Source organism: Lontra canadensis, unplaced genomic scaffold (assembly GCF_010015895.1).
Source record: "Lontra canadensis isolate GAN:19392208 unplaced genomic scaffold, GSC_riverotter_1.0 scaffold41, whole genome shotgun sequence".
NCBI lineage: Eukaryota > Metazoa > Chordata > Mammalia > Carnivora > Mustelidae > Lontra > Lontra canadensis.
Window position 1 is genome coordinate 12051634 of NW_022631035.1, and position 12629 is coordinate 12064262.

General features: G+C 35.1%; 1 protein-coding gene across 2 annotated transcripts in view; it reads right to left on the reverse strand.

The window, feature by feature from the left end:
• CEP112 (centrosomal protein 112) overlaps positions 1 to 12629 on the reverse strand; it is a 406944-nt gene that overhangs the window by 149351 nt on the left and 244964 nt on the right. For both annotated transcript variants that reach the window (XM_032870788.1, XM_032870789.1), the window contains one exon: positions 2972 to 3202. In XM_032870788.1, coding sequence (XP_032726679.1) covers positions 2972 to 3202 — 231 coding nt within the window. The remainder of the gene's footprint in view (positions 1 to 2971; positions 3203 to 12629) is intronic.

Genomic DNA, 12629 nt, shown 5'->3' on the forward strand with positions numbered 1-12629 from the left:
CACCTTCCCGATTTATTAAGGGTTGGGTGATACTTCACAAGTCTAATCAATGTCATTTCTGAGATGATTCTCAAACATGTCCCCTCTAGCCCTCTGTCACTGCTATGTTCTCACCATGTTCCCACACCTTGAACATGCCCTCAGGGACCCCCTGCCTTTGTTAATCTGGTCCCCACCAACTACTCCTACGGCAAGGGCATCTGAACAACATGGACAGAAAGATTTTCCTAAGAATCACTTGAATCGTGACATTCAGTGCTTAAAAACTTTCAGCAGCTCCTCACTGTTTACCCAATGAAGCTAAAATACTACAACAGCTTTGGAGACTCTCTGTGATCCCAAGCTACCTTTTAGCTTAACTACTAACTGCTCCCCTTGATTAACCTCTATGCCGTGTTTGTAAATGCCTTCGTTTGCTCTTGCTGGTGTTATTTCTTGGGCTTAGAATGTTATCTTGCATGTCTACTGGTCAAAATCCTAGTAAAAGTGACATCTCGTCCAGTTAATTTTTCCTGATTTCATTAACAGGAATAATTTCCCCTAATTCACACTCCACCTTGCATTACAGTTATTTTTGTATGTGTGTATGTCTTAATGTCACTGTAATTTTATGATCTCCTTGAGGACTGTGCCTTTTTTCCCTTTTTCTTGTATATCCTCACAGTGTCTGGGGTAATGCCTTTCAGGGTTATAGAAGATCTCCCAGAAATGTTTGCCAAATAAATTACTAATGGTTTCTAATATTTTTTATTACCTGTAACCTGGTAATTAGTTATAACATATATAAACCTATACTTGAAAAGGTTCATCTTCTACCAAAAAGAAATATTTGGAATGTGAATATATAATGCAAGACAATTAAGGCCAAGCTTGTATGTTTTATAAGTCTGGCTTTGGTATGCCCAATTTTCTTAAATCAGTGTGCACTGGTATGTGTGTCGTTTAAGAACATTTATTCTGAAATACCTCGAACTGTTGGCAGAGACAAATGGAGCCAAGGCAAGGTGTGTGTAAGAGTCACCAGAGAGAGGGAAGCCTGAGTGGCTCAGTCCGTTAAGCATCCAACACTTGATTTCACCTCAGGCCACGATCTCTGGGTAATGGGAAGGAGCCCCACATCAGGTTCCTCGCTCAGTGGAGAGTCTGCTTGTCTCTCTCTGCCTCCTCTGCCTCTGCCCCTCCCCCGCTCATGAACTCTCTCTCAAATAAATAAATCTTTAAAAAAAAAAAAAAAAGAATCTCTAGAGAGGATACAAAAACACCCCCTTCACTCCCTATCTGTCTCACTGATGTGCTATTGTCAGAGGGGTAAAACTTCTCTAAACTTCTGGAATTTCTCTAATTCCTGAAACTCTGCATATTTTAGCATCAAAACATTCTTATTTTGTATTGCTTTGGTGGAATTACCCCCAACAGCCTCATATAGATGTATAAAAGGCATCTCAACTGGAACATGGTCCCATGGGCCCCACCTACTGTTCTGACCCGCTTCCTTAGGCCACCAGTAGGCGGAGTCCATTGGCCCACCGGCTCCAGCAAGTCACCTCGGATTCACCCTTGACTGTTCAACAGCGTGCCCCTCTTTCTCTCTTCCACCCCACATCTGAACCAACAGCGGACACTGTCAGCTCCACCTTCAGAGCCTAAACTGAATTTCATCAGTTTCTACCCTTTGCTGCTGCTGCCCAGGCCTGAGCCTCTGTCATCTTGTCCAAACGCCCACAATGGCCTTTTAACCAGTCTTCCTACTTCCTTCTTTGCCTTCAGTTCAGTCTGTCCTCAGCATGCACGGAGAGATCCTACTCAAATGTGAATCAACACATGCCAGTCCTCTGCTTAAAAACTGTGAAGTCTTACTCCCAGAGAGCAAAACCCTCTTAAGGGTCCTCACAGACCCACAGGACATAGGTCCACCCACCAAGGTTTCTTCCCTGACCTCATCACATCCTTCTCCTCCTCTTCCTCCTCCTTGGTCACTATTTCTGGCCACACCAGCCTCCATGCTGTTCCTCCGACAAGCCAGGCTCACTTCTGCCTCTTTAGAGTCTGGTTCCTATTTATTTCTGGGTTCAGAGCTATGCTGCCAAGGGCAACATCTGCTGAAGTCTGAGTCTCAAATAACTAAAGATGCTATAAAAGAAGCACCTTAGAATCACAATCCATGTAAAACCAAGGGAGCAGTGCCTAGAATGGTGGTGTGCGCTCCATGAAGGTGTAACAGTTAAAGATGAAGAAGAAAAGGTTGAAAAAAAGGTAAGCAGAATTGGAAGACTCTTCGATTTCCCTTTCCAAGTTTCTTGATCTCAAGATTGGACTGGTCTTAAGGAACTCAAGAGGCAATTTACAGTTGTTATCGTTAATACACATTTATTACACAATTAAAATGTTCCCACCTTTCCAGAACATTGAAAGAACAAATATTTGAGATTATGCCTGGAAAATCATTTGATCCAAAATGTGTAAACATTATATTGACATATATTTCAAAAATATATAATTTTAAAGAAACTTTCCTTAATCTGAAATAGTAATCTGGAATTATGTCAGTATTTATGTTACACTGTTACAAAAGACTGTAAAATCTAGAAATGACTATTAGAAAACCAAAAAAGATCTGAAACCTAGTCTTAACCTAGGAAAACTTGGGGCTGCAGCTCAAGTATCCCTATTCAGTGCAATATTGGACAGTATTCTACATTGCTGTATCACAATGTGCATTTAATCACTATGGAATGGGTTATTCCATACTATCCTTTCCATGGATGTCAAGGGAAAATAGGAAACCTAACTCTCTGGATGATTTTTGTGGTGCTTAAATATAGAGCAAGACACTTAAATGGCTCAGTTGAAGAGTTAGGTTTCAGGAGTAGCTCTATGCTCACCACCTTTTAGAGATTAAATGCAAGGGTGGCAGTAGTGGGGCCCGATCATGGGTTTCAGTGGTCTGCACAAATCCAGCTGGAGAGCTTACCTTTTCCAGTGTCACCTCGGTCTCCGCGGCATGAGTTTTTTTCAGCTCCATCTTCATCTTTTCTGACTCAGCCTTCAGTTTGTAGACAGCGGTCTCGTGGTCCCTTGCAGCCCTTTGCTTCTCCTCTTCGCGAAGAAGACCGAGCTCTATCAGCTGCTGCTTCCGCTGAGAATTCACGTGAATCAGCTCTTCTCTCAGCTTGTGCACTTGGGCCTCCATGTCAGCAATAACCTTGTTTTTAAAAATGGGAAAATGGGCAGAGGATATGAATAGGAAAATTGTAAAAGAAGAATTGCAAAAGGTTAACAAACACACAAGTTCACTCCTTCCTTCCTTCCTCCCTCCCCCCCTTCCTTCCCTCATCCACTTATTCTCCCATCCCATGCCATTCCCTCCTGGCTTAGATGTAAATTCTACCTAACACCTTTTTCCCATAGACGACATGTTTAGTTTCACTTGTTTCAAATATCTATGTAAGTGGAAGGTCACATGTATTCTTCTGCAACTTGCTTTTTCAAATATTCAATGTTATGTTCCTAAGATTCATCTAGTGCTTGCTATGGTATCTTTGGTTTTATGTCATTGATACTGGCTCTTAATTCATGATGTCATGCATTCTACATTCTTGGGTTTATTTTTTATTCCTCCTCCTGATTTCTTCTTTTTAGTATTCAGCTCATTTGTTTTTATACTTTCTTCTTTTCTGATTTATGAACTTAAGAATATATACTCCTCTAACTTTTACATACGTTTAATCTCTCAAGTGTAGATACATGGTATTTTCATGATCCTTTAGGTCAAAACATTTTTTAACTTCCTTTATTATTTTCTGTTTTGACTTATAAACAATTTAGAAGCAGGTTTCTTAATTCCCAAACATATGGGGCATATTAGTTTCCTGAGGATGCCATAACAAGTACCATGAACTGGGTGGCTTAATGCAACAGATATCTACTCTCTCATGGTTCTAGAGATGAGTAGTCTGAGATCAAGGTCCTGGCAGGATTGATTCCTTCTGGAGGCTCAGAGAGGGACTCTGGCCCATGGCTCCCTTCTAGCTTCTGATGGCGGCTGGCAATCCACGGTGTTCCCTGATTTCTAGACACATAACTCCAATCTCTGCTCCATCTTCAAATGGTTTCTTTGTGTGTCCGTGCCTCTGGGTCCAAATTTTCCTCTTCTTTCAAGGACACAGGCCATCTTGGGCCTTTAGGATGTAATAAATGCCTTTATAAAATGGGATTAGTGCCTTTTCAAAAGAAACTCAAGAGATCCCTTGCTCCTTCCACCATGTGAGGATGCAGTGAGAAGGTGCTAGTTCTGAGCCAGGAAGACAGTCCTCATCAGATCACAACCGTGCTGATGCCTTGATCTCAGACTTCCCAGCGTCAGAACTGGGACAAATGAAGCCACCTGGCCTGTGGTATCTTGTTATAGAATCCTGAACAGACTAAGACACATGCTCCAAGAAAAAGAGACATGCAAAGATTTTATCTAAATTCAGTCTGATAAGAAAGCCTTTGTTTTTATCACATACTATACTATATCAAAGCAGTAAGAATTTTTTATAAGGAATGACATTTATTGTATTTTATTAATTTACTCTTATTGTATACTTAACCTCTAATTTTCACTATGATTAAAATAAAGTTACATCTCAAAGTTGCACGGTCATGTCTTTATAAAAAAAATAAAAAATTAACCAAAAAAAGTTAGCTTTCCAAAACCACGGACTCCACCCCAAATTGAATTTCAGTCTTTGACAATGTACATACAAATATTTTTAATGGTATAATCACTGTTTTGATACTGTTCTACCTTTTCCTATACCTAACTTTACATCTTCATTCCCATTTTTTAAAGTGTATTTGTCACTTTAGTGGCTCTTTGATACTTCATCATTGCAATACATTGTAATTTACTTGATCATTATTCTTGGATATTTGTCTTATTTTCAGTTAGTCATTATTACATATGAAACATCTATGAATAAATTACACTGGTATTTTGCTTTTAGGTTATATTATCAAAATTTTTTGGTTAAAAGATAAGAAAAACTTTCTTTCTTTCCAAATTGCTCTACAGAAACACTGGATCCATTTCCAATGTGAACAACAGTGGGTATGTGAACCTGTCTCTCCACACCCTTGCCACTGCTTTACTTCATTAATTTTGTATATTTTTATTAGTTGACTAGGAATGTGATGATAACTTAAGGAAGGCATTTTAAATTGCTGGCACATTGATATACATTAGCTGTAGTCCAAAGATGGTTTTCAAATAGAAAAATTATACTGAAAAATGAATCAACTAATTCTGGAAGAAATAAACATTAAATGAAAGAACTTAATGCCAAAGATTTCCATAGGGTATTTAATATTTCAGTCCTTAGCATGTGCTGATAACTACAGTGATGGAACTGCCAAGATCAATCTGGAATAGATGTGTTCATTTTTCTTTAATATTATAAATAGTGACCTAGAAAGCTTCATCTATTTGACTGATAGAAAAGAGCAGAGTTACAAAGAAATTTCACAAATTAATAAAGGTTGTATCTACAGGAGACACACTATAAGGACAACTTCTAACCAAGCTGATTTCAATTACAAGTTAAGAACTGCAGACCAGAAAACATGGAAGCAACCCAGACATCCATTGACAGATAAATGGATAAGCAAAATAGAGTCTCTATGTACAAAGCAATATTATTCAGCCAAAAAAAGGGAAAATCTGCCTTATGTTACAACATGGATAAGCCTTGAGGACATTATGCTAAGTGAAATAAGCCACTCACCAAAACACAAATGCTGTTGATTTTACTTACATGAGATACTTTGGGTAGTCAAAATCATTAAGACGGAAAATGGAATGGCAGTTGCCAGGGGCTGGAGGGAAGATGGGGGATTACTACTTCATGGGCACAGAGTTTCAGTTTTACAAAATAGAGTTCTGGGGATGAATGTGCTGATGGGTGCACAACAATGTGAATGTATTTAATACCACAGTAGCTGTGTACTTAAAAATGGCTAAAATGGTAAATTTTATGATATGTGTATTTTACTACAATAAAAAAACAATTTACAAAAAAACACAAGAACACCAAACATACACACCAATTTCCTTAGAAAGCTAATGACTCTTGAAACCACTCTGAATCTGACAATTCTGGCAAAAGAAGTGAGAGGTTGAAACACCTTATAAATGATTGTGGATTGCCAGGATTATCATCAAAGTAGTCCCAAACAAAATTCAAAAATACACTTTATGAAAGCAAAATGTACCTAAAAGTTGATAGCATGTTCATGGCTAAGAAAGAATCATTTGGACTATTTTGAAAATGGAAAAATTATTCTTTAGGTACTCTTGGAATAAAGACACATTAATAAGTTATTGATGTATTAGGTTACCTTTGTACATTCACAGAAAGTTTATGAGTAATTACTACCAAAGTATGAAATATTTCCAATATGCTACTCTTTATTTTATAATTATATATAATTCATTATTTGTTAGGATCTATGATGTGGAAGCTAGCATAGGTGTCTTCAAGAAGAAAAAAAATTCCCTAAAGAGTTCAGATTGTATTATATAAAATATATAAGCTACACACACTTGTACACACACACACAAGCCATAAAGCCACAAAGGAAGACAAAGTGCCATAAAAGTTCAAAAGACGGAACAATTACTTTGAGCTAGGAAGAATTCTGGAAAACTGAATAAAACAGAATGCATCTGAGAGGTACCTTAAGAGATAGTATCATTTGGGGAAAGGGATGAATATAGGATATTTCAAGCAGAAAGAATGAGTTGCATGGAAGAAAAACAGAGCATCAAAAAGGAATAGGGGAAATTCAGAAAACAGAGATTTGCTGCAGACATTGAAGATATTAAACTACAAGGGCTGGAAATCAAGGCACTGGAGAACAAATAAGATACCTCAATTGGATACTGGAGAGTTGTATGTGGGGATAGTATGCAAAGAAATACCACTGAATTTCTATTAAGAAAGACTAATGTGGAGGTAGTATATATATAATGGGTTAGAGACACCAGAGATGGGAAGGCCAGCAGATGGGAATACGATCTGAGAAGTAGAATGAAGAGGGCTAAACAACTACATGTTGTAGTTGTCCTTGTTGAAGGCAAGGAAGAGACAGGAATATTGGTGATTTAGGATAGTTACTTCAGGCAGTTTGGCAGATTAGATATTGGAGAGGCCCTTATGAGAAGAAACAACTAGTTCTGTATAAAATATAATGTTTAAAAAAATACAATGTTTTCTTTCTTTGCTCACAGGAAGTAAGAGAAAAATCCAAAGAGAAAATCCAAAAGAAAATTTAAAAATCACATATGTAAACTGCATTTGCCAAAAATAGGATAATGAGCAGTAAGCATGCCCAAAAGGCAAGGTATCTTTGAGGACAAATGTCTTTATTAGCATTGCAGCTTCAGGGGCAAGGAATATGGGAGTTGAACATGATTCCACAGAATTAGGTCAAAGAGCCTGGAATAGGACTAAAGTGGTTCCAGGTCCATAGTGTTATTTACTCTTGCCTGAAACTAAAACAAATTCCCTCTGGAGAAAAACTTCTTCAGTTTAATGTCTCTAAGTTTTCCATAAATTAGGATAAATGGAAAATGAGCTCATAATAAAAAAATTACTAAACCCAGAAAAAAAACACCATTGGTATGAGTTAGCAAAAACAGACTCCCACTGGCAAGTACTTCAAATATGAGAACTATCAGAAAAATAAGATAAAATAACATGCATTAAATATTTTAAACAACAAAAGATGAAATCACAAAATGAGTACATCAGAAGACATTAAGCAAAAATTATCAGATTTGAGAAAAAAACAAATATAATTTCCAAAAATAAGGTTTTTGAATAAAAGAATAGATGTGTTAAGGCAGTTTAAACATAGCAGAAGCAAAAAGTTATGAAAGAGAAGAGAGATCCTAATAAGTTACTCAATGCAGCATGTTAATATTAGAAGATAATGACTATAAGTGAGATGTTGAAAGCTATGAAAGTTAAAATAAAAATACCTAATATATCTTTAGAGTTCCAGAACGAGGGGACAGAGACAATAGGGAGGATATGCAAAAATGACTGGGAATTTTCCAGAACTGGGGAAAAGCAAGAATCCACAGAAACATTAAGCAGAATAAACACAGAAAATGAAGAAAAGAAGGAAAAGAAGGAAAGAGCTCCACATCTGAATACTAGATAATGAAATGGCAGAACACAAAAGACAAAGAGAAAAACTTAAAAAGCAGGCAAAGAATACATTCAGTAAATGACATCCCAGTAGCAACAAGTACACTGAGCACCCAGATTTTGGGTTCTAGTACCATTCCCCAATAAAAGGAACCAGTGGCCCTTGGACAAATGGCTGATTCTAAGAATGGAAATACATAAGTAAGGAAACACATAAGGTGAATCAGAACATCTTCTGTACTAGCAAGTGTTCATTCACTAAGGAAGTGTTCATTGCTGAGAGTATATCAAATATAGGAGCCAACTGATATAGGAACCAACTGAAAGTCCTCCCAATGGCCAAAGCTGGAACAATTTGAGAAAAAAAGGACTGGAATATAGTCCAAAGAATAAAATATATATTCATTAGTACATACTCATATAAATAAATGATGTAATAAATTAATAAAATGAGGGAGAATAAACAAATCTTCCTTGCAGAAGAATTCCAAATTACAATGAAAGGCATTTTACAAATTCCAAATGGGTACTCTTCAAAACTGTCAAGGTCTTCAAAAGTAAGGAAAATCGGACAAACTATCATAGCAGAGGAGACCAAGAAGAGATGACAAGTAAATGTAATGTGATAACCTAGATGGGATCCTGGAACAAGAAAATGACATTAGGTAAAAATAACTTAATGATGATATATCAATATTGGTGCATAATTGTAAATAATGTATCATACTAATATAAGATATTAATAACAGCGTAAACTGGGTGCAAGGGATATGAGAGCTCTTTGTAGTATCCTCTCAATTTCTCTATAAATCTAAAACTGTTTTTAAAATACAGCCTATTTTAAAAATAAGGGTAAGAAAGATACATAGAAAAAAGTGGGAAAGATGAAAAAAATAAGGTCTTTTAATAATTACAACAAGTGTAAATGTACCAAAATAACTACTTAAAAGAGTGTGATAGTTCAGATTTTTAAAACAAATCAAAATTCACCCTTTTTTAAATGAGACATACTGAAGACATAAAGAAACTGAAACTAAGGAAAAGAAAAAATTAGGCCAGTAAAATATTAACCAAAGACACTCTCAAAATAGAGTATCATTAAATAATTATTTTTAAAAATTTCATTCATCAGATACATCTAAACTACATACATGTGATCAAACAGGCTCAAATTATATATACAACAAATTTAATGGAACTACAGGGGAAAATGGAAAAATTTGCCATTCTAGAAGGGATTTCATATCTCTCTCTCTCTCTCTCTCTCACAGGAAACCATGAAACCTAAATGTCAACATATTGCAAAAACAGTGATGGTATAAAAAAGAAAAAAAAATTATTCAACAAGAATTCAATTAAATTAGGAACCATGACAAAAATAGTAACAACAAAACTAAAATAATTCCCCATATGCTTCAAAATTTTAAACATATACTTTAAATAATTCATGGTTCAGGGTGCCTGTGTGGCTCAGTTGGTTAAGTATTCAACTCTTGATTTTGACTCAGATCATGATCTCGGAGCCATGAGATCAAGTCCTACAATGGGCTCTCTCTGTGCTGGACATGGAGCTTGCTTAAGATTCTCTCTCTCCCTCTCCCTTTGTCCCTCTTCCCCACACTTTCTCTCTTAAATAACCAACCAACCAACCTATGGTTCAAAATGAAATTAACTTTAAAAACTTAGAATTGATCTCTGGAAGAAGATACAAGACTTTTTTTTTTTTTTTTTTTTTTTTTACATTTTTACTGTTTTAGATGGTTATGAGGGAGTTAGTATAACAATCAGGGAAGCATGGGAGATATTTTACTATATCTATTTTTGTGACTTTTAAATTGATTGATGCTAACATATTTCTTAATAAAAATAAATTCTTAACATTTAAATAAAAATTCTCAGAAATGATTGATTATGAAAATATTTGAAATGAAATTGAAGGAAATATGTAGCCACAACATGCTATTTATTTTTAAAAGTCTAATTGTTAAGAAAAAAGGCCAATTAAAAAAATTAGCAAGATAGAACAATTTCTGGTAGGACTGATGAAGGAAATAAGAAAGAAGGCATAAATAAATAATATCCAGGCTGAAAATAGAGCTGTGGCATTATTACTTATAAAAAGGAGATAATGATTAATACTAAAATTTTAAAAAATACTACAGATATATCACAGATTAGAAAGATAAGATCACACCATAAAATATTATGTGAACAATTAGAGAACCAAGGTGAAACAGATTCCTAGGAAAATATAGACTGCCAAAAATAAGAAAGAAAATAAAACAATCTAATTAGTAAATTGAAAGAATAGTGAAAAATCTTCCTACAAAGAAAACACCAAGCTTAGATAATTTCCAGGTGAGTTCTAAAAAAATTTCCCAGAGATAGATCATTCTAGTCTTTTATAATCTCTTGCAGAGGACAGAGAAACGTATTCTCAAACTATTTCAGAAGTCATAATATTGATACCAAAGGATGACAAGAATAGGAAGAGAAATAAAAATTATATGCCAACTCATTCATGAACACAGACATAAAATCCTAAATAAATTATTAGCAAACCAAGACTGCTAATGTATACAAATAAAATATGTAACTGCTGTGTTGTAGAGAACGCAAGGGAAGTTTAACATTTCTCAGAATCTATAAATGCCAATAAATATCAAATTTAAATGGAAAGGAAAAACTCAAAAACTATAAAAATTTACCAAAACTGGCTTTAAAAATTGAAAATGTGAATCGTCCTGTAACCATTAGAAAAATTAAAATAGTAGTCAAAAATCTTCCCAGAAATGAAATATCAATCCCAGATGGCTTTACTGGCCAGACCCACCAAATTATTAAGAAACAAATAATCCACTCTTACATTAATTCTTTCAGGGAATAGAAAAAATATTACTTAGCAACTCAATTTGTGAGGCTAGCATAATATCAATTAAAAAACATGTCTAAAAAAGAAAATTTCAGGTTGCTCTCAATAATCATTAGCAAATTGAAGCCAGGAATAATACATCATTTAAAAATGTATGGGACATAATATTGGTGTGATGGTAAAAAAAAAAAAAAAAGCTTATGATATGATTTATTCCATTAATGTGTTAAAGGAAAAAAGTCCTTATGGTTATCACAATAAACAGAAAAACATTCAAGAAAAGTCCATGACAGAAACTCCTGGCCATATAGGAATCCAGGAGACCATTGTTAATGAGATGAAAGGTATTTCCCAAAAGTTCAGCAAATTTTATTCATTATTTATTGTGAAACTACTGCCTTTTAAAATCAGAAAGAAGAAAAAAATATGCCTACCACTACTTGTATTTGTAAGTATTTAACAAGAAAAAATAAAATGAAAACAAACTGTCTTCAGTCATGATTGTCTACAGAGAAAATGCAAAATGAATGTAAAAATTATTAGAAATAGTAAGAGAGTTTAGAAAGGTGTTTGAACTAAAGATCCATGTTTAAAAATTGTTTGCAGTGTTTATACACCAGCAAAAAAATTATAAACACCATGTATAACAAATAAAAGGTTCTCAGAAACAAGTCTACCAAAAGATGTGCAAAACTTTCAAGGAAAAATTATAAGCCTTTTTGAAAGGCATTAAAGAAGATCTAAATAAGTGAGAGAGAGATCAGGGTGATGGAAAGTCTCTCCATCAGTTCTCTCTAGATTGATCTATAGCATCAAGGCAAGTCGGATTAAAATTTCAACAAAAGCTTCCAAGAAACTTGACAAGCTGAACCTGAAATGCACAGGATGAGCCCAGTACCATGATATGCCTAAAGAACAACTGGTGTGACATTCTGTATAACATGTCAGGCCTAAAATAATGTCACTGAAATGAATACAGTGCGGTATAATCATAAAGAATAGAAACATCCTGACTCATGGAACATAACAGTGAACCTAGAGACAAGGTCACATTGGACGGAGCTGGTACTGCCCCTTAGTGGGGCAATGATGAATCAGTTTAAAATGGTCCTAAGTCAAGAAGCTATTCACATGGGAAAGAATGAAATCTGATCCCTATCTTACACAACAGACAAAAATCAATTCTCTCTACTCCTAGATATATACCCAAGAGAAGTAAAATATATCTCTGCAGAAATGCTTGTATGTGAATGTTCATAGCAGCATTATTCATAACAGCAAAAAGTAGAAACAGTCAAATTGCCCATCAACTGATGAATGAACAAATAAAATATAGTATAGACAAACAATGGAATATTATTCAGTAAAAAAAAAAAAAAAAAGGAATGGATAACTAATATGGGCTATGACACAAATGAAACCTTTAAAACCTTGAATGAAAGAAGCCAGTCACAAAAGACAACACATTTTATGATTCTACTCATAAGAAACAGCAAGAACAAGCAAATCTGGGGGGACAGAATTTAGATTAGTAGTTGCCCAGGGCTGGAGTGTTGTGGGGA